This window comes from Mizuhopecten yessoensis, unplaced genomic scaffold (assembly GCF_002113885.1).
Source record: "Mizuhopecten yessoensis strain PY_sf001 unplaced genomic scaffold, ASM211388v2 scaffold9331, whole genome shotgun sequence".
In the NCBI taxonomy this organism is placed as follows: domain Eukaryota; kingdom Metazoa; phylum Mollusca; class Bivalvia; order Pectinida; family Pectinidae; genus Mizuhopecten; species Mizuhopecten yessoensis.
Window position 1 is genome coordinate 418,246 of NW_018407994.1, and position 23,927 is coordinate 442,172.

The 23,927-nt window shown below is 35.6% G+C and overlaps 2 protein-coding genes across 2 annotated transcripts in view; both read left to right on the forward strand.

The window, feature by feature from the left end:
- LOC110457820 (suppressor of tumorigenicity 14 protein homolog) overlaps window positions 1-6,676 on the forward strand; it is a 17,013-nt gene extending 10,337 nt beyond the window's left edge. Inside the window, exons 10-17 of the mRNA XM_021509247.1 lie at window positions 126-154; window positions 1,181-1,382; window positions 2,026-2,139; window positions 2,967-3,156; window positions 3,476-3,735; window positions 4,105-4,250; window positions 4,797-4,881; window positions 6,345-6,676. Of these exons, the coding sequence (XP_021364922.1) occupies window positions 126-154; window positions 1,181-1,382; window positions 2,026-2,139; window positions 2,967-3,156; window positions 3,476-3,735; window positions 4,105-4,250; window positions 4,797-4,881; window positions 6,345-6,427 (1,109 nt within the window). The 3' untranslated portion in view covers window positions 6,428-6,676. The remainder of the gene's footprint in view (window positions 1-125; window positions 155-1,180; window positions 1,383-2,025; window positions 2,140-2,966; window positions 3,157-3,475; window positions 3,736-4,104; window positions 4,251-4,796; window positions 4,882-6,344) is intronic.
- Window positions 6,677-10,701: 4,025 nt separating this feature from the next.
- Window positions 10,702-22,121, forward strand: LOC110457839 (coiled-coil domain-containing protein 189-like). The gene is made up of 9 exons (XM_021509280.1): window positions 10,702-10,826; window positions 12,222-12,253; window positions 13,522-13,587; window positions 14,026-14,195; window positions 14,421-14,491; window positions 14,895-15,011; window positions 15,647-15,707; window positions 20,140-20,247; window positions 21,526-22,121. Exons 1-9 carry the CDS (start codon window positions 10,764-10,766, stop codon window positions 21,720-21,722), a joined length of 885 nt encoding a protein of 294 aa, XP_021364955.1. The 5' UTR covers window positions 10,702-10,763; the 3' UTR covers window positions 21,723-22,121.
- The last annotated feature ends 1,806 nt before the right edge of the window (window positions 22,122-23,927 follow it).

Consider the following 23,927-nt stretch of genomic DNA (forward strand, 5'->3'; position numbering starts at 1 on the left):
ATCACACTCACCATAAACGTAAGTATTCAAGGTCATCACACTCACCATAAACGTAAGTATTCAAGGTCATCACACTCACCATAAACGTAAGTATTCAAGGTCATAACACTCACCATAAACGTAAGTATTCAAGGTCATCACACTCACCATAAACGTAAGTATTCAAGGCCATAACATGTAAGTATCCAAGATCATAACATGAATGAAAAGTAATCCTAAATCGATTAAAGTATTTAAGTTCATCACAATTACTAAGTACGCAAGTACACAAAGATCATCATGGAACAATATCATTTATTGAGGCATTGAAACACAGCCACGTTAAAAAAGCAGTCATGGTAGAAAACAGGATCATGGCAGAAAGCGATATCATGGTAAATAGCAAGGCCATGGTAAAAACATGGTCATAGTGGAAAGAGCAATTTTCACAACATTCTGTAGCAGTTGAAAATAGACAATACACCGAATCCGATCGATACTTTTTGATTTTGTTTTTGTGCGACATGGCGGGTCTTACTCGTCTTGCATGTATCTCGATATTGTCAAGACATCTTTCAACAATCCAGTCAAAGTTAGGTTGAACATTTTGAGTTTCGGTGATGTCGTCTTTTTTTAATCTTGTCATATTTAAAATCTTCATACCATAAATCAATTCTTTCTGAGATTTTATGGAAAAATGTCTTGTACAAAAATGTTTGTTCGATTTCCAGTTCCCAATTTGATATCACCTGTTCATGAAAGTCGTTGTTTTATATGCATATTCCATGCTTCTTTAAAATTTATTCTAGTGTACTAATTGCCGGTCGTCTAAATAATCATCCCCTTTTTGTTATCGGTCTTGCAATTATTATGAAATTACTTATGGGCATCTTAAAATAAAATACCATATGGTTGTCCAGGAAAGAGGAAAACCTGGAAAAATGTGCATTTTTAAATAGTGAAGTTGTTATTAACTTTCTTGTTGAAATAGGATCCCATGATTTACAAACATGTCAATCTCATATCACACACACTGACTGTTTTGACTAATTTTCTTACATTTGACCCCCGTATTAATAAACTATTAACATTGAAGAAACGAAACACTTTGCAATATTAAAAAAAATAAGCACGAAATCTTATGATGATACAAACTACCTGCTAAACGCTATATACTCACTTCGAAATCCTTTTTTTCCAGTCATTTGAGACAGAGGAGGGAGACGATTGCGAATACGATTTTCTTCGCATTTTTGGCGGAACTGTAAAGAAACGTTTGTGTGGATTCGTGTACCCAGAACACATCACAAGTTCCGGTAACGTTTTCAACATCCGTTTTGTGACGGATGAAGGCATCGGAGGATTTGGTTTCAATATAACCTACGACTTCCACAATCCAATACGTAAGTGACCTTGGGGGATGATGTCTATACGAGTTTTATACTTTTGAAACGTTGTTCCATGGGTTTATCAATTCATCACTTCAACACAATCTGTAGATGTACGTCACTTTTATACTATTTTTTTATCAGTTGGATTTTCACTGATTATTAGAAACTAGATTCATTAAAGAATAAAACGTCCGTTTATAGTTTAGGTGTTCCAGATACGAATCCCGTTTAAATCTAATAAATATAAATAAATAGATTTTTTTGTTTTTTAATTTTGGGTTAAACGTCATCGCAACAGCCAGCTTCATATGAAGCAGAAAAGAAATCAACAAATAAATAATAAAGAAATACAGTTAAGTGACAATTGGATTTTCCAATAGTAGAATTCCATGTATAACGGAACATTATCAAAAAATGGTTTCTTTCCCAATTCCGTAAATGTAAAATGCTATCGTCGGGAGTTTTTTTGTGCAAAACGTCAATGAAAACTGAAACAGAAATGTAACAGACGGGTTCTGGTCGAATTCTAGTACACATACATACACTCAGACTTGTCTGGTTGACGTCGATCGTGTGACAGGATGAAGATAAAATAGGATAATGTTGTACACCCGCGGTAGTCGGTAAAGTCAGTGCTGTCTGCTTTGTTTTCCAGCTGATTGTCCCAATGCTGATGACTTCAGGTGTAACGACAACTCGTGTATTCGAGCCAGTCAAGTATGTAACGGTCACGATGATTGTCCAGGAGGGACGGAGGAAGTTGTATGTGGTGAGTGGATTTTTAATATTGAAATTGTGGTATTGGTTAATAGAAGTAAACAGTTTTCTTAATGTTTTGAAACATGCAAATGACAGATGACTTTACTTGTATTTCATATGCAAAAACTAATTTTTAAATCGTTTGTTTGAGGTATTATTAACAACTGTTGTCATATCGAAATGTTACTTGATACACAAACACTGTACGCATTAAACGTGTCGCAACATTTCAAGATCGACTAATCCTTTTGTTACGCTATGAATTGTGTGTGTATTAAGTAAAACTTCGATATTACATTTGCCCAAACTGAAGAATCTTATTCTGTCTTTGCGTATTGCAGAGTTATCTTCTCTTGGTAGCAGGGATTGATTGTTACGTCACTTGTTTGTGAGAGTAACGTCATCAATTTTTGAGAAAACGACGTAATTTTCTCACAAAAACCAATGACGTAACAATCAATACCTGCTCCCAAGAGAAGATAACTCTGCAATACGCAAAGACGGATTTGAAGAACCTGTTGTCATATATCAACGGTTCCCCAATATTCATAAGCAATACACATTCCTATTATATCTGTATATTTCTGAAGTAATCTATCACGTAATGTATTATGTATTGGCGATGTGTTATTTCGTTTTTGGTTTTTTTAAATAAATTCAATTCGTGTATTTATTTATCACCTGGCGGTACTTCTAACAAGACATTTTACCTAGCATGGATTTTTTAATCGGATGTAAAAAACGAAAGCAGTAGACATGGTATCTAACTTCATTAAACGATATATGATTTACTGACATTGATGAACTTTCCAAAAATTGTTAACTGTTTTATTACAGGGAACGTCGCCACGTGCGGAATTCCCGCCATTAAGCCAGCTACTGGGAACACGAAAATTGTCGGTGGAAAGGTGGCTATTCCAAACAGTTTACCTTGGCAGGTGTCTCTCCGGTTTTTAGGAACACACATGTGCGGGGGGACCCTGATTGCTCCCCAGTGGGTTGCAACAGCGTCTCATTGTTTTGAAGAGTACGTCGATAATTAATACTTCACGGTTGTATCATCACGATACTCCAGGGGTAACGCTTACTTTGTAGATTTGATGTAGATCAAAATAATCTCGCAGTCAGATAACTGTTCAATTGACGGGCTTTGGAGTTGGGTATCGCTCTTCTGTAATCTTCAAAGGACAAGTATGGGTATATCTATTTGAGCCAATGGCGATCTAAGTTTAACTAATCAAGCATTCGTGAATATATCAATGTCAAAGAAAAGTATGTGCAATATGTATTTAAATAAATAAATGTTGTTTTAATAATTAAACACGTCATGTGGTATTCATTTGCAGGAATAGAAATCATAAGGACTGGAAAATTTACGCGGGAAAACAGCACGAGAAGAAGGATGATCCGCATCAACAGCTTCGTGACGTAGTCCGAGTCCTCATGCATGACCAATACAACGCAGCCGCCATTGACAATGACATTACACTGCTGAAGGTAGACCCACCCTTTACGATCAACGATTATGTCAGTGCGGCTTGCTTGCCGACGGAAACAGCCCCGGATGGAATGGATTGTATGTCGTCTGGATGGGGGGACACTAAGGGTAAGAATATGTCCCAAACAACGTTTGCTGTAAGAAACCAATAAGACTTGTTCATACAATGTCAGGCATCCGTTTTACTTCTATTCCTTAACTCCATGCCGGCTATCAAAGGGTTGTCGTTTCAACCGTTGTAGCAATCACTAATCTGATATTCCAAAACTTAAATATATCTATGAAACGTATCAACGATCATGACTACCATGCATTAAACGTTGTATTATGTAATGCTAATGTTAGGTCTAATACCGGATTTGACATAGTTGCTCTGTAGCCAATTTTGAAATTTACATTATGAGATTGTTGTAAATTTAAATTTCATTCATTTATCAACATATTCAAAGACATACACTGACATGTTATTTTCTCTAGGAACTGGCGGTGAAGGTATATTAAAACAAGTGACACTTCCGGTGGTGAATTTACAGAAATGTAACGGATCTGACCTATTAGATGGTGAAGTCACAGCCAATATGATCTGCGCGGGATTAGACGCCGGTGGACACGACACCTGCCAGGTACAAGACTTTGAGTTCGAAGGTTATGCAAAAAAAATAGTTAAACCCATCCTCGGTATTCACTTCCGCTCTCTGCTCCCTGGAATTATGTCATAGCAAAATCGAAGGCTTGCGGCTAGCTAATTGATTGGTCTCACGTGAAAAACAGACCATTCGCTAGGTTGATACCTGTCCTTCGAAGGTTAGAGATGAGCGACACCCGAAATCAAAGCCAGTTAATTTTACAGTTACGCGACCGTGAGATTCTTTTGATGTACTTTCAAAGGATTAAACTAGTCGTCTCGTCTCATCCACAATTCGGTCATACTGAGCCTTCAATTTGCTATGACATAGTCCAGGTGTCCAGAGAGCGACCCTTGGACAATCGAGGATGAGTTAAACCATACTGCTTGAACTTCACTTCTGTCTTGAGAATCCTACATATCTTTAAACAATTTACACATGTTTGTGTATATGAAATGCAATATTATATCTGACTATGTTTGGGCGTCTCAAGGTAAAATGATATTTGCGAGCAACTCATGGTTGGTTGTATATCTGCTACAGGGTGACAGCGGTGGACCGTTTATATGTAAGCTGAGCGGGAAATGGCAGCTCGAAGGAATTGTATCCTGGGGATATGGGTGTGCCGGTAAGTAACAGTATTTGAACAAAAGTGTGTCTACCAGACGTAAAGAAGAAGATCACATGCTTTGTTCTCGCCATCCACGAGCGTTACAAAGTAAAATAGAAGGGAAGCCAACTATAGGCGTATGCAGGTTTATTGGTATAAGCAAATTGTATTAAAGGTTAATATTCTTTGCTGAGTTATCACCAAGGCCTACCCCTTCATATTCAATGGATTTTTAGAATTTTGTTGTCATGTTTCTTCTGAAGTCAATAGTGATGCTTTTGAAACGAAGTGCACAACCTATAAGCGAGTTATCCATTTTTTCTCATCATATGTTTAGTTCTCTTTGTTGAGTTCATGTATATGAATCATCCGGTCCGTCCGTTCATGAGCCTTGTGAGCGCAACTCCTCCTAAACTGTTTGTCGGATTTATTTTTATAATTTGACACAATGAAAGTACATCATATGTACATGTTCATGAAGAAAGAAATTTTCGATTCGACTCCTGTCTTGTCTTGAAATTTGAATTTCTTTTCCAGAAATCTTTTAAGCGCAACTCCTAGTTCAATGTTTGTTTCATTTTATCGTAACTTGACAGAGTGAAAATACATCATATTTAGATGTGCAGGAATGAACGAATTTGCGATTTCAATATATTTCCCGGAGTTATAGCCCCTGAAACTTTAATTTCTGTTCAGAAACCTTGTAAACGAGACTTCTCATTAACTGTGAGTTGAATTATTTCTGCCATTGAAAGTACATATGAAGATGTGTATGAAGAAACCCCTGCAGACAAACTTTGAGTATTTACATAAAATGAAGCGGGGTATATCTTTGTGAGCTCGTTCAAAGTTTCTCTTGTTCCTGTTATTTTCTTTCGTGGTGCGTTTGTGTTTTTTCAATAACGTAACTTCTTAAAACGCCAATGAGGAAATTACAGAACATATGAAATAATGAAGAAAAACAGCATTGATTTTACACGAGACTTATCTTAAAGTAAACTTATAGTTATGTGCCCTAGTAAAAATGTCCATGTAGTTTCTGCATTGTACTCTTAACCTGCATTGAACCAGGGTCCGCATCCATGAAATTGTTCTTATGCTCATACTCAGATTCTTTACTCAAGCCCAATTTCCTTTTTCTTTCGATGAAGTTATATGAAATCACAGTTTGCTCAAAATTAAATCCGAATACCATTTTCAATGTTTAAACTTAGCTTGTTTATCACGTCACGTGATTTAAGCGAGTTACAAATAAGTTGAACACAGGAGCCATGCTTGAGAGCATGAGAACGGTTTCATGAATACGAGCCAAGATGTAAATTTATGACCTTGATATTGATGCTTAATATAGCCATTCATGAAACTCCGTCTTCGCACAATACCTAAAGTAATTCGTACAATTATTTCATAATTTGAACAAGTATAAAATATAATTGACCATGTTATGTTTAGTTATTTAATTATTTGTTTTTCATTTGTAGATCCTAACTCCCCCGGAGCCTACACACGAGTAATGAATTATCTCCCCTGGCTTCAACAAATTGTGGGATCACATACCCCGTAGAGGATACAATAAAGCTTTTTAAAGAGTGTCATTTCTACACGGATTTGATCATACTATGTATATATAATATGTTCATCTGTGCAAGATTGACGGTCACATTTACAGAGAATTATAAAGTGATTCATTTCAATAGTGTCCATCAAAAGGCTATAAAACTATAGAATACATTTTTCATGTTTTCTAACAAATATGTTGTATTAAAATCCACTTATCCCGGTTAACAGTCAAAAATACATTTATATAATTAAAGAGAAAAAAAAGTTGTTATGTTATTATGATTTAGTTTAATCAATTAATTTCTTTATTGTTGTTAAAAAGAAAAAGCGTGAACAGAGAACCTGGACACCTAATGTTCGACGTACGCAGTATAGAATAACAATGATGGTGAGGCCACATAATGAATAAGGTGTATAACAACGGTGTCTGGTCCACTGATGGTGAGGCCACACAATAAATAAGGTATATAACAACGGTGTCTGGTCTACCGATGTGGGGCCACATGATAAATACGGTGTATAACAACGGTGTCTGGTCCACTGATGGTGGGGCCACATAATAAATAAGGTGTATAACAACGGTGTCTGGTCCACTGATGGTGGGGCCTCACAATAAATAAGGTATATAACAACGGTGTCTGGTCTACTGATGGTGGGGCCACATAATAAATAAGGAGTATAACAACGGTGTCTGGTCCACTGATGGTGGGGCCTCACAATAAATAAGGTATATAACAACGGTGTCTGGTCAACTGATGGTGGGGCCACACAATAAATACGGTGTATAACAACGGTGTCTGGTCCACTGATGGTGGGGCCTCACAATAAATAAGGTATATAACAACGGTGTCTGGTCCACTGATGGTGGGGCCACATAATAAATAAGGTGTATAACAACGGTGTCTAGTCTACTGATGGTGGGGCTGCATAATAAATAAGGTGTATAACAACGGTGTCTGGTCTACTGATGGTGGGGCCACATAATAAATAAGGTGTATAACAACGGTGTCTGGTCCACTGATGCCGGGGCCACACAATAAATACGGTGTATAACAACGGTGTCTGATCCACTGATGGTGGGGCCTCACAACAAATAAGGTATGTAACAACGGTGTCTGGTCAACTGATGGTGGGGCCACACAATAAATACGGTGTATAACAACGGTGTCTGGTCAACTGATGGTGAGGCCACACAATAAATAAGGTATGTAACAACGGTGTCTGGTCCGCTGATGGTGGTGCCTCATAATAAATAAGGTATGTAACAACGGTGTCTGGTAAACTGATGGTTGGGCCACATAATAAACAAGGTGTATAACAACGGTGTCTGATCCACTGATGGTGGGGCCTCACAATAAATAAGGTATGTAACAAAGGTGTCTGGTCAACTGATGGTTGTGACACATAATAAATAAGGTGTATAACAACGGTGCCTGATCCACTGATGGTGGGGCCACATAATAAATAAGGTTTATAACAACGGTGTCTGGTCAACTGATGTTTGGGCCACATAATAAATAAGGTGTATAACAACGGTGTCTGGTCCACTATGGAGTCTCTTCAAAGATGTGTCTCCCTTTTAAGCCGGAAAATTGCACCTTGTCACCCTCTGGGGGATATAGCATCGTGTTGAATGGCGCGATCTAAGTAATATCATAGTATAACGTCACGTCAACATTAGCAGACCATGGAAGACAACTCTGATTTGCTGGGAAAACATGCAAGCAACACTCATATTTCATTCTATCACGGTTTGTCGGTGGATTTGTGAGTGAAACAGGATGGGAGAAAAACAAGCATCCCCTACCTTGAGGGTGTGACTGACAAATCTCCGACCCTCGGGTGATATTCTCGAATGTCTTAATCTCGGCAAAGCCTCGGGTAATCAAGAATGTCCATTGAAGACGATGCCACTACACAAACCCTACTTGTCCATGGCAAATATCCTTGTGAAGTCTCATAAAAACACACACACAAACAGTCAACAAATGCCGCCGCTAGCGTTATGACAATGAGTGAAATGATGAAATTATATTTTTGGTTTGATTTTCACCTTTGACGACTGATTGCGAAACTATTAGGGCTAACTCGTCCAGTGTATATCAAAACACAACATAACTTTGCAGGCTCGTGAAAATCTACCAAGAAATATAATGCAGCCAGAAACTAATGACAAATGTGTGTGGCGGAATAATGTTTTGGTAAGAGTTCCAGTGCCCTTCGCCATAGACCGGTGACGCCGATGTCCGACATTGGCCAAGGTATGTTCAAGGAAGTCAGCTTGCTGTGAAATGAAGACATATATAGGCATCATGTGACAAATACTAGAGCGCGCAAAAGAACAGCCCAATTTTAATGATTAAATTATCTAGGTCACCTTTCTTATCGAGGCGTATGGCCACTACTTTAGACACGAAAAGACTTTCGTTACATTTTACTTGGTAGAATAGATATAATACATATATGTTTGTAAATTATGGTGGCAGACATATATCTCGGGGTTCGAAAACGTTGGAAAAAATTATCAACTCAGGTCGCAAGCGGCCTTCGTTAATTAATTTTTCAACATTTGCTCACCTTCGTTATATATTCGACCATAAAGCACGCACATACGTTGGTTATTTCTTAAATGAAGCAGCTAGAGTGAGGAAATGGGCGTAACATACGTACATACAATCAGCTTAACGTTATATCCCTTCGAACTGTGATTGCGAGAGATAATAAATGTTTAAATGCGACACCCGAAATGCTTTATAAGTACATGCATGTATCACTGCAAGCATCTAATAAAGATCGTACAAAGTGTGTCCAATACCATAAGTTTTGGATGTAGGTAATTTCCACGTCAGTAAAAAGGAAATTCAAATCCCACGTGTAGAATTACCTATCAGAGGATTAATAGCTTTATACATTTTTTGCAAACATTTACCAGTAAAAATTCGGAGGTTAGTTTTCGCGGCAGTTCAATATCAAATCGATATATTGAACAAAGAACAATACTTTTTTCGCATTTATAACCAATGAAACTACAGAAAACCAAGCCACTAATTATAATTATATATATCCAATCGGAATAATTTTGCTTCGGCGTTGTCCTTCATGATGACGTCATCAGCTGAGTACCGCTCAACAATATAATAATATAGACAGATTTTGACGTTTACAATTAAGCACTTGAACTGATTGTTACCTGGCCATTTTTTGGTTTTTAAATCTCAATGTACAATAGTAGGAATATGGAATGCTTCATCTATATATTTCAGTCGTGTGGCAGAATCATTCCGCTGATCAGAGACATACAAAGCCATCGATGGGGAACCGTCGGCACTTTCCGTAAACGCGAAACTACTCGTTTACGGAAAGTGCCGGCAGTTCCCGACTGATGCTTATTTATTTTCCAGCCACATCCGTGAAAAATAAATGGTATTAAACGATAAATAAATTGATATCATGTATACATTCGCTGGAGTTAATAATATGCTTCATGGCTAAAACAGTATGTCAACATGGTTGGGAATGATATATTGTGAAGCTCATAAACTAACCACCTATATAATGTGGGAACAGGCTTTATATAAAATGGACAACTTGTGCCCAGAGACGTATATATTACATGTAATATATACGTCTTTGTTGTGCCCAATCCCTTTTACATACTAGGTGCAAATATAAATATGTTTAAATCAAAATATAATTTATTATCATTTTATCAAATGGTATTCTTTTGATGTTAAATTTACCTTACTTCTACATTACAAGGGGGGACGGTTTTAAAATTGAGATTTAACACAAACATGACGTATGTCGTTATAATGAGGAAACACTGTTGTATTAACGACATAGCTTAGTTATAATGACGACTTATACTATCTTGTAATAACGTTAACGACTTACAAGAAAGGTTTTAGTTATTTACGACATAATATTTTTTCTCGACAACCTGCGATGAAGATGCCCTAAAGTTAACGTTATGTGTCGGTTATCGTTACCAAAACGGGACACACGTAACAGTTAACTAGGCCAGATATATGTAATATACGTCTCTGTTTTCATTTAAAAAAAAGTTTAGATATAAATTCAGACAAGCTTTGTATGATAAAACGGAAAGGCATACTCAGGAAAAAAAGTGCACGGCCCTCCCCACCTAATATTTACACGAAATCTTAAGTTGTTGTGTTACCTTTTCATGGGGGAAACAAGCACAGTCGGCACACTAGAGTCAAGTTCGCCTAAATTTTGCAAGGGCAGTAACTCCGTAGCAAGAAATTAAACCGGAAGTTTATGCTCGCTAGGCAACAACTCCATCACGGGGAAAAAAGTAGAGCAGACTTGTTTACAAAATGCCATCTCCTATGCTTATCGAGGATCCAATAGAAGCTAAAGATGTACCAAAACTAATACAGGTGATCATTTTTATTCATGGAAAAGTCTTTGTTGAAGGATTGAGGATAAATTATTCGATGATCACACATGACATGCATTGTAAACCGATGTAACCACTTGCACTTGCAGTACATTACAGTACACAGTATTCCTGATTCCATTGACTTTTAATAGATCATGTATACACATTCGGTTGAATCCACATTAGGCCTTTTGAAAACAACACCCTTAAATGAAAGTAGGCCTGTACTGCCTAGCCCCTCCCCCCTTTGCGATTTGTTCGGCCCCACAGGATAGGGATCAATGTATTAATTAGTGAATTATTTTACAAACTTGCTGCAGCAAGGATAATTGTTTGAACCTACCCTTGTGATTAGACTTTTACAGTTAAGATCATCAGTTGGTAAAGAAAGTCAACAAGACATCATGGATAGTATTTTTTATCCAAACTTAAGTGTTTATATGATGCACAAACTGACTTTCCCATCCATTTTTTTAACGTGGCAGAGTTAGTCAGAATACGTTACAGGGTCTTTTTGAAGTAATCTTGAATACTAATAATATTTATTCGGTAAAAGCAAGATACAGGTACAAATATCACAGATTTCAATTGCATAATAATCACAGATTTATCACAGTATTTAGATTATCACATCAAAGTTAATATCACAAATTTTGGAGCACTATAAATACAATGTATCTGTTTGACTAAGCTTTAACCTAGGATATCCCATGAAAGCTGGGTGGCAGCTTATTTCCAATGGGGTCCTCTAGTATAGATCTTAATTACTTAGATAACAAAACGTCCTAGTGCATGACCACATACTTTCCATATACGGATGAAAATATTAAATATTCATCTCTGCCAATGCCACATACATAGGATGTCTCCTGATATGCCGAGGAGTATTAGGGTTTTAAGCATCTCAAAACAGCAATCTACAATTTTGACATGGTAATCTCTGACATTAATCTGAATATCATTTAGTACTAATATTAATGCCCGTCCTCCTCTGCCCCGGCCGATGCAATATATAAAAAAAGTTCTCGTCGTCAGAAAGCTAAGTTGTCGCAGCTAACTATCATTATGTCTGAAATATGTGCTAATAAAAACGACAAAGTTGAAAAACTGGCAGCTTGATCAAACCTTTAAAGAACAGATTTTCACAACCGTGAAGATTTCATCTGATTAACAGTTGCGAAAAACTGTTCTTTAAAGGTTTGGAATAATTGTCTTTGACATTTTTATATTCAGAAGCTCAACAATGGGCTACGTAGCAATAAAATAATTTCTCACAAAGATAATGTATCTTAAGATGCAAGGACTGCTTCATTGTTTTATCTTCCAGTTTATATTAAACTGATGTATTTGAAGGTCAATCATATTGCACTGTTTTTTTCAAATTTCATTTTAGCCAAGAAGTCACAGAGCCAAAGTGTGTGTATGGTAAGTAATTAAGATATATCGAACAGTAAATTATTACTATAGATCAGGAATGGGACAGGTCTGGATGAGGATGCTGCCAGCTAGGATACACCAATTATAACTACTACTTCACTATTAAACACCACAATGTTTTTAATAATCCCCCTACCACTGCCAAAAACTATAACTAAATATATTGGAAACTGTGTTTTCCAGCAAGACTATAAGCTTTGATAAATCATTTCTGAAAAGAAAAACATATCTTTCGGGGCTTTTTATGAGAAATAATAAAGATGAAATAAACAAAATATATTCAACAGCAGTGTATAAAATTCAGTGGACTTCATAGATTGTTATACCATTGCTCAGATTGAGCTACCTGGTCAACAGAAGTATCATGGCCCAGCTGCTACAGTTTTTAACTAACAGAAGTTTAGGGGAGGTAATTTTATATAGGAAAAACACATGTACAGTGCAGTGGGACAGGGATCCTCAACTTAGGAGGGTGGTAGTCTATTCCCTGGCTCGTGACCGAAGGGTGGCAGGTTCGAGTCATGTCACGGCACTGTGTTGTATCTTTGGACAAGATACTTAACTCCGCTTGATCCAGTCTACTCAACTGTTAATGAGTACGTGGTTGGGCAGTGCTAGAATTGTTGAAAGCTAACTGTGAGCGCCGAAATGGCAGCACCGGCTGTTACTCCCCAGGGAGTTGAGAAAGATGTTGGCTGGTTGCAAACGCCATATAACCACAGATAATAATTTGTGAACCGCTTTGAGACAACCTATGAACTAGCTAGGTAGTGATAAAGCGGTACATATAAGAACCTTGAATGATAATAATAATTATTATTATTATTAACTTCTTGTTTCAGGTTTGATGAGACACATTTTAACTTTTCTAAATCATATATTAATGGCTCCACACTATTAGGCCAGTTTGATTAAACAGTATGTAATGTGAGGTACCGTATCAACAATGCAATATGTCTGAACTATAATGGAGAATTAACGAGGAATATCATTTAAATAACACTGGTTTCCTGGTCCAACAGACCACACACAAAAATTTAGTGAGGAAAATTGTTGAAATCTGTATGGACTGGTATCTGAAAAGATATGTTATACTGTGAAATGACATCATATATCATAATTATAATTAAGTAAATCATTAGGAATGATAAGATTTTTTTCTGGTTAAGGCCTATTATTACCTAAAATGCATTTTTGTATTGCATAAATTGCTTTACAGGTATGTATGTATAGTTTGTTGTTTAATTGATGTACAGGGCTGACCTCACTGTTGATGATGTAGACAGAATCAATGAATCAGACAATGCGGCACACATCAAGCAGTAAGTATTCGTACTGACATGATATCTGATAGTCATAGTCTCATTTAGTTTCAGACTGTCTCAGAATTTTAAAAGAGACAACATTAATTACTAAAAAGAAACCATGCCTGTCCATGTGACATTTCCTCATTTCACAAGGTGAAAAGTTTGATTGATTGCTTTCCCAGTGGCTTTGAAAACAGGAATTATAGTTCTTTTATGCGGACTGTAAATGTTCATTTATATTTGCTTTATTCAGACAACAGGGGCCTGTCATACACCTTACATGAAATTAAAAGAATACTTGATATTACCAAATATTGATAAGTTCTGTAATAAACTTGCAAAAATCAATAACCGGTAATATTTGCAACAATCAATAACCGGTAATATTTCCGTTCAATGAGATGAACCATGAGAGAAGTTCCTCTTGACTCAATTGCCTCCCTTGTTTTACAGAGTGTTGGCAGAGGTGTTTCAGTTGAGTGACCACAGAGACAATCTCAAGGCTGGAATCATCCTTGACCTCTACTACTACACAATACAGTTTGCTAAAGAAAATGGTTTCAACAAAGAAAAGCTGTCCACTTTATTTTCAATTGTGAAAAAGACACATGAAGTCTGCATAGGTAATGGAGGAGTTAAGTCAATGATTAATGTCCCAAAGTATCACTTTCTAATACAACAGTTTGAACTGAATGTATTTATTGTAAAAAAAAAAATCTTTTTCATCAAAGCAGCATATTTTTAAACATTGAAAAATATAACATAAGTATAATATTTTTTCCCAGTAACATTTCTTTCAAAGTCATATGATGTATTATGTTTTGAATTTTGGATGTTACCTTTTTCAGAAACTCCATTTGGAAATGTAGACCAGACATTCAACTATTTCAAAGAGCTAGTCCTGTGTCATTCTGTCAATGTAAGTGCATGCAGTAAAACCTACCTTAATGACCACCTGTTTATAAAGGCCACCTGCCTAATTAAAAGACCATTTGTCTACAAAACAATCTGTCTATAATAAATATGAGTTTATAAAAAAATCTGTAACTATCCATTCTTGGGAGACCCTAAATAGTCTTTTCTATTAGCCCTAGCATTAAGGGAATCATTCTCATCTGTAAGACAGTACCTCTGTTAAAGCCAAAACAAATGTTTGTTTTTGTCAAGAATAAGGTCAGGCTCCCAGGGTAGGTCGGGATACCTGAAACACACATTTGTTTTTTTAGGCTTATGAAGGGCCAAGCTTAATGTATGGAACATAAGTTATTACTGATGAAAAACTATCAAAGTAATACCATCAATTATTTTGGTTCTATTGACAGAGACCTCCCTTCAGTATTGAACTGTTCACTGCTGATGAGATCCGTTCGATAACTGAGTATGTAATCAACACATACTTCCGTCATTTCAAGATGTATAAATACGCTTTCACACCACTGGTAAGTGAACATGTAACTGGCTGACATCTGGCCCAAGCATTTCAACCTAAGTGCTCTGGTTTGACTTTCTGGCGTCAAGAGCAACATATGCTACACCTTTAAATCAGGTCTAAATTGTATAGACAGTTCTATTTTAATTGTTGTCTGTTAAAAAAGTTAAAACACTTGTTCAACTCATTGAAATTCGGGACAAGAAAACTTTCCTCAAATGGAAGGATTTATACATGAAACATCCTTTCAGTCAAACTCAAATTAAGTGTTCATATTAAAACCATATGTTCTCTGTAAATTGAAGATTTCTGACGACCAGATTAAAAAGTAAATTACAACAAGGAAATGGAGCATCTACAAGTTCAGGCACCTGCAAAATAATATCACCTGGTACAATATAATACGAAATATCAAAAGTTATATCAAATTAAGATTGAGGTTGAACATACATAAATCTCAGTCTCAGCATGACAATGGATATATAAATGAAGACCAAAGGCTAGTTTTAATTTGAATCTTGTTCTAATACACTGTACTATTATAGTCTCGGCCAAATGGCTGCTATGTAAAAATGAGGATTGTTTTGGGGAAGACTTGTATAAATGGTTATGAATTAAATTTCATAATAAATATTTTGTCCCCAGGTACGTCTTGACTTGTCCTTGACCTACGCTGGCATGCCTCCTTCACCACCTCAGTCTGAGGGTAAGTTTTCTCCATTGGAAATGAGTCATCTTCATGTGATAATACAAAAATTTACCAGTATATTCAAATCACAATTTTCTTCGTTTAATTATAAAGTAAAGAAAGCTGATAAGAAATATGATAGATACCTTGTTTTAGGAGCTTCAAAAATCTGGTGTTTGTTTTTAACTATCATATTTCAAACCTGGAGAAAAAAATGATTTTTTATTTTGTTGCGAAGCTTTTATCATTTATTTCTGTGAATTGTTTTTCATCTTATTTTGCTTGCTTGTTATATTGCAAAGCTTTCCTCCTTTGTGTTAAATGCTTTAGAACATTATCATTTTAAGATGTGAAATATCTGTAACGATGAAACTTACCATTGACAACAGGAGAAGGTTCTCACAAACATGTGACATTCGCTGGTGCAGCCCCCGCTGGTATATAAATACATGTAGTACCTCAATATTTGTCATAGGGAACAGGAGTTTTGTCCTGGTCGCCTTGACCCCCCAGGGACATCACCTTATATCTGTAGCTTACACAATGTTTTTTTGTGGTTTCTTTGATCTGTTTGTGGCTTACAGTAGAACCTTGCTATGTCCAAGTAAAACATGGATAATCTAATGGGAATGAAAAGAATATTCCGAGCGTAATTGTATTTAGTATTTGTAGAAAAAAAACTGCCATAAGACATAAAAAATACTTTTAAGCTGAAAAGAATTTTTAGTTCAAAGCCAAAATAGCTGAAGAAGCTGTGAAATTTTCAAAAACTTGTTATTTTTTTTTCACTTTGGCTGATTTCTTTTAATCGATATACACACAATTTTAGTTTAAAATATCAATAGATAATTTTTGAAAATGCACTAGATTCAATTTTCCACTCAATCGTTACTTTAATCATGCTTTGAACAATTGGCCCGAAAAGTTCAACTGTACAGTCACAGATGTTTTACTGAATATTTCAATCTGCATGATGAATGAATTGTATCTTCAAAATCCACTTGGGGTTCAAGTGTAGCATGACTTCTGAAAATGGGATTGCTTCTGTCTGGGATTGCACATGCTGTATGATGTAATTATATCTTTTGCATGTCAGAAGACTACGTTCAAATTCACAAACAATTGTAGAATCAGACATGATGAGTCTACATCATAAGGTCCAACTTAGGTTAGTTCAGGATTGTGAAGGTGTGACCTATGTTAGGTCAGGATTGTAAAGATGTGACCTAGGTTAGTTCAGGATTGTAAAGGTGTGACCTAGGTGAGTTCAGGATTGTATAGGTGTGACCTATGTTAGTTCAGGATTGTTAAGGTGTGACCTATGTTAGTTCAGGATTGTAAAGGGGTGACCTAGGTTAGTTCAGGGTTGTGAAGGTGTGACCTATGTTAAGTCAGGATTGTAAAGGTGTGACCTATGTTAGTTCAGGAGTGTAAAGGTGTGACCTAGGTTAGTTCAGGATTGTAAAGGTGTGACCTAGGTTAGTTCAGGGTTGTGAAGGTGTGACCTATGTTAGTTCAGGATTATAAAGGTGTAACCTAGGTTAGTTCAGGATTGTAAAGTGTGACCTACGTTAGTTCAGGGTTGTGAAGGTGTGACCTATATTAGTTCAGGATTATAAAGGTGTAACCTAGGTTAGTTCAGGATTGTAAAGTGTGACCTATGTTAGTTCAGGAGTGAAAAGGTCCGGCGTATGTTAGTTCAGGATTTTAAAGGTGTGACCTATGTTAGTTCAGGATTATAAAGGTGTGACCTAGGTAAGTTCAGGATTATAAAGGTCTGACCTATGTTAGTTCAGGATTGTAAAGGTGTGACCTAGATTAGTTCAGGATTGTAAAGTGTGACCTATGTTAGTTCAGGAGTGAAAAGGTCCGGCGTATGTTAGTTCAGGATTTTAAAGGTGTGACCTAGGTAAGTTCAGGATTGTAAAGGTGTGACCTAGGTTAGTTCAGGGTTGTGAAGGTGTGACCTATGTAAGTTTAGGATTGTAAAGGTGTGACCTAGATTAGGTCAGGATTGTAAAGGTGTGACCTATGTTAGTTCACGATTGTAATGGTGTGACCTAAGTAAGTTCAGGATTGTAAAGGTGTGACCTAGATTAGTTCAGGATTGTAAAGTGTGACCTACGTTAGTTCAGGGTTGTGAAGGTGTGACCTATGTAAGTTTAGGATTGTAAAGGTGTGACCTAGATTAGTTCAGGATTGTAAAGGTGTGACCTATGATAGTTCAGGATTGTAAAGTCTACATAAAGCTTTTAGAGTTAGTAATTAGCAATCAAATTAAGCGGTACAATCTGTTTTAAAAACGTATTATCATATATAGTTTTTGGATTTGCAAACTTGCAAAGAAAATATCAAAAGAGGCATTTAGTGACGTTTGCATTATTTTCCTAAAATAGGTAACGAAAAGTCAGGATTATGTTCCCAATTTTTGAAAAAATAACACCTTTATTTTCCCAATAATAGCGGGTTCATGCTTCTATGATCCGGAAGGCTTACGGAAAACGGATCATACAGTAAAATTAAGGTTGGAAATAACACTGAAATTTATCTGCACTCGCTTTATTTCGTTCAAATTGTTTGCTAGAAAACATAATTAACCAAACAACATTTGTCACGAACGCAGTGATGATCATATTGAATGTGTTCCGAATTGTCTCAGGTAGACTGTACTAAGACTACAGTCCTCAACATATCCCTGGGTGCACACATGTCCATGCTTTCCTTCAGAGTATGATCAAGTTGTTTGTTTTATATGGGAAAACTGACCAGGATTGGGTAAAATGTCTACTCTAGTTAATAAAATTTAAAGACAGTATTTCATATTTCTCTGCCTATTTTCAAGAGACTATTTTATAATTACACATATATATAAATATAGCTAATATTGCTGTTTATTACACGATGAACTGTTTTTCATGCGTAATTTAATGCATGATGGAAATGTATTGTTTTCTGAAGAATTTTGTAAAAAAATGAAACTGGGCACATTCTATGTGGAAGATAGCCTGGCCCCGGTTTAAAACTTAAACGAAATATTCAAGTTAAACTTTTTAAAAAACAAATTTGGAATAAACACACAATCATATAAATGTGATGTTAAAAAATAAATAAAGAAAAGAAATTCGGAAAATACAAACAAAGATCAATGTTAAAAATCTGGAATAATATTTAACATATACTCAGCGAAAAACAGAAAGATTAACACCTACCTCTATATCGGTTCAAATAGAATATTTTTTTCATAGTATAAACATTTGGGAATGGAATACCTACCGAGTTCAAGTTTAAAGTCTGGTGTCCCTAGAACTCCTCATGCGTTTCCACAAAAAAATAAAAATAATGAGTGTTTTGTCAACAACGTAAACATTATTCCTTTAACATTAAATGCCACTGGTTGGCTTTTTATTTAGAATATGATTGTGCCGACTGCGGCGCTTGTCAAAAGTATCTTGCCGTGTTAAATCTGTTACATTGTGTGAGTAGACAATATCCCTGCTCCGTGCTCACCGTATCCATCGGTTACAAGTGTAATGCGACGACGCTGCAACGCTGTAGTCATACACGATATGTGACTCAGGAAACTGGACTTGCCCTGTGTTAACGTCTTATAAAATCAATTCATAGCAGCCCTTTCTTGATTTATGACATTAATAAACCAATGCTTCAGCGAGTATATTGATACCAAGTTGAATACAATTGCAACAAAAACGATAAACGTTTATTTCAGCATAAAATAGTGTTTACCCTTCTTATTTTACCGAGTATATTTGAAAATAAAGAATATACTTGCTTAGTATGTTCTCATTTTTTTTTTAAATTTTATTATTTATTTCTCCATATATTGTAATCAATGAATTTAAGTTTATTCAACTTATATTAAATAATTTGTAGAGTATTGGTGAAGATGGTGTTGGTACTTCCGGATTTTTTTCCACTGTATTTTGTACAAAATCTACACGACAATTTGCATGTTAAAATTTCTATGTGCAAAATCATATGTAATATGACAAACTAATACATGCGATATAACAGGGTACTGCAATTGAGGTTGGTATATATGTGATGCCTACATCTATCAATATCATGTTAATCTTTTAATACATAAAAGCAGTTCCCGTGTCAGATGATAGTAATTTTGACGGCATCTTGTGAAAAAATGAACATAATAAATATTTACCTTACATTGTTCATTGCACTTTTATGTATGCAAACGAATTATTACGAATTTAACTATTGTATTATAATCGCAATAAAATGATAACACGCATGGATCCTTATTGAATTCTCATTGAAAAAGGTTTAGCTACATGCCTGTTTTCAAAACTTTCAGACTTACCCTGATCTCGTATTACAAACACCTTATATGAAATGTTATGCTTACTTAAACCTGCTTTAAAGATGTTGAACCGTTTTCTTCAAATCCTTGACAGTGTTGTCTGTATTTTTCCAGTGGGTGACCCAGATGTTCCAATCGAGGAGTCTGCGGAGGACTTGGTGCCAGAAGATACGGAGAGGGGTACTGGAGAAGGAGAACAAGAGGAGAAAACTCCAGAGCCAGGTAATTTCTTTTAGATCATCAAATATAGAAATAAAAATATATAAATCTGTCCGACACTTATTATGAAAAAAGCCCTTTTCTGATTGTTCTGATCTGTAGAGAGAAAGTGGATAGGATCTGTGTCAGAAAAGTAAATATTGCTTTGTCCCCATCTTGCCCTTCCCCCCTTTACTGACGTACCATATATCAACTGATAAATAAGAGCATATACCAACGTTACTGTTGGTATTGGTAGAACCCTCAATCAACCACCGGTTATGTAAGAACAGCCTTTAACATGATAAAAAAACGTCACACACAGAAGAAAGAACATGGACACAGAACATTAAAGGATCAAGAATCAGTCAGAATTGTAGAAATGTCTGCTGCTTTTGAACATGAAGTGATGTTAGGGGGTCTATCCAGTGTGCTTTTTGCTAAACTGTAATTAATTCAATCTGTATTTGGCCGTCAATGTTCCATCCCACTTATTTTTGCCTATTATTATTAGTTACTTAAATATGCAATTCAGGGGAGGCTGCCAAGTCGAGAGAAAATTTTGTCCAGTTAATTTTTATTTTGTATGTAATAAAATTTATTTAAATTCAACTAGAGATCTAGTAAACCTACATTCTGAGATCAATAAAAGAGCCAAGAGTAGTATAATTTAATTGTTAGATATTGAAGTATTGGTACCGGTAAATTACCTCTCTAGCTAAAATAATAATGAAATATAAATTGACAGTAATTCACATTTAGATCTACGTTTAAAGAGTTGAGTATTTAGATTTACAGCTTTTTGTATTAGTGTATCTTACTAAAATCATCGTTTTAATACGTCATTAAAGTCTTTTGTCAGAGTTTTGCTTCTATTACTTTGTGGCTATAGTTTTATAATTATGAACAGGATTGTAGACAAATGGTTTTGTCAGAAATTCTGCTCAGAATGAAAAACCGTGGATTGTATGCAGCTTAAATCTATATAGACTTTTTCTCATAAATATTGAAATTGTATTTCTAGTTCATGCACTTGTATTTCGATTACAAATGGAACAAATAACAGTCAATATAAGTTAAATTATAAGAGCAAATATTATTTTTGAAATTTGATGAGTAAAATATGTAACAGCCGGGGCTTCAGTAATGTAATAATGCATTGTGTGTCTTCACTCTGTAAATAAATATTTTACGTCTGTATTACATTTTAAAATTATTTTAATTCTCCTCAAAATCTGACAAATATTCCTGTAGACCATGTACAGAGTCTGTGTATAATGTGTTGACACACCTGTGTTTCAGAAGAGTCGGATGCGAGGAAGGAACTTCGGTCAATGATCCAGACTTTCCTGTCAGAAGAAGTGAAGAAAATGAAGGTTTCAGTAGAGGAACAGATAAAAACAACAGAAGAAACGCTAAACAAAAAATTGGACACTGCAGAGGGAGGCGCCAAAGGAGGGAAAGGGGGAAGGGGCTCTGCCAAGGGGAAGAAGAAATGAAGTTATGGACTGTGATAATGACTATACTTTTGTGATATTTTTATGATTACTTATATGCATGTATTTGCAAAATAATACGGCTGTTAAAAGGGTTTAATATAAATATTGGACTTTAAAAAGTGAAATGTATGAGTTCCAAACTAGAAAATATATCACTTTTTCAGTTTCGTTTATAAAATCGATCAACAATACAACAAAATTATATTTTTGGAATAAATGATTTTGGTTTTGAGAAAAAATCTCGGACAACATGTTTCTTCAAAAGTTAATACATATTGATAATTTTGGTATTTATAACATGTGAAATATTGTACATAGTGGTGTGACGATGTAGGTATGGGAGGTTTTGTATGGATTGCGTGAAAGACAAAGTGACTACAATAAACATAATAAACTGTTGATATATTTTTTTTGTTTGATATAAGTGCTATGGAAAACTTTATTGCACCTCGGTGACTACCTGAGTTTTAGAAAGATGTGCATGAATGAGCACAGATTAGCTGTCAGTTATAGAAAATATAAGTAACGCTACACATACTTGATTGGTTGATGTGGCTTTACGTCCTTCGTTTTAGTTACAACTAGTGCCTAGGACAATATAGGTGCTGCACAGCAATGATTGACTGCAATGTGTGAAGTGTAACGTCAGACATATAGCTATTGCGAAAAATTGACTCAATGAGTAAGGAAAAGATTAAATCAATACATTTACCTCATGTCATAATTGACTAAGTAAGTAATGGAAAACGCAAATTCAATATGTGTACCTCTTTCAATAGTTGACTAAGTGAGTTATAGAAAATTCAAAATCGGGACAACTTGTAAGGCAGTTTTCAATGATTCATTACGTGAGTTATAGAACACTGGACATCAGTGGGACTTGCAGTCATTGACGAAGAAATGTAATCATGTAAATTTACTATGCCATCTTTGTAACATACATTGTATGCTTAACCAATAAGCTGTAAAGCTTACGGAATCAAATAAACTGTGAAATTGTGACGAAAACACGCAATCAAATTTAGTTCACTGACATAGCACGAACAAAATGTGCAAATAATGGCTACCAAGTAAACCAACATGACAATGTCAATGGTGATCAGCACACAACACCGTTTTTAATCAAATCGGACATAGTGTTATTACATACAGAAGGTTAGGTACCTGAATTCAACAGTGACATGGCGTAGAGTCCGACTAATTCCGACTGTGCGTATTGCAGAGTTATCTTCTCTTGGGAGCAGGTATTGATTGTTAGCTCACTTGTTTGTGAGAGTAACGTCATCAATTTTTGAGAAAACGACGTAATTTTCTCACACAAACCAATAACGTAACAATCAATACCTGCTCCCAAGAGAAGATAACTCTATAATACGCAAAGACGGAATAGGTGATCTGGATTTATGTTACTAGTATGTCCTTTTTGATTAACGGTAAAAGTTATTCAACAACATATGCTGTCATCAATATCCCCATTTGATAAGAAGTCTAGATGATATCCCTAAGTTACAATGTAACATTCTTTACAATTGTCATTGGTACGGAGTATAATTTATATAACTATTTTGATATAAAGGGCATTTATCACCGAATGCTTTAGAATAATAGTGTTTATATAGAAGGTTTAATTTCCCTTGAGAAAGTATCATTGAACACTTTAATGACAAAGGGTCTGATCGACTTTCTACCATATTAATATTTTAGAAACAAATTGGTTTTGTAATAAGACTTATGAATTATTGTTATGAACTCGATTTCCAGTTGTTCAGAGACATGAACACGGGGTACAACGATCGAAAGCTGGAGTGACTCAATTCTTCTTTCAATACACTGGCGATCAATTGTTTTCGTTCGACCAGTTGATACTGAGCGTTTGACGTAATGACGATAGAGATACGTATAAGTATTAATCAAAGATTATCTTAGAAAAATATGATCAGTGATATAACGGAAGGTTGTTCTTTATACCATGCAAGCTTGTGAATGATACTCTTTTATCAGTGACTATTTAATAGACAAAGCGGTTGGACTCTTTCAATGCCAAGAATTCTTCTAAGACACTTATATGTTTGGCGGAATGTCTAGGAACAGGAACAATGCTGGTGCGTAACCACAGAAATACTCACTTCATATAGGGTTATGAGGGTAGCGTAACCATTTATGTCACACATTTTATGCGTTCTTGGCGATAGCGTGCTGCATTGG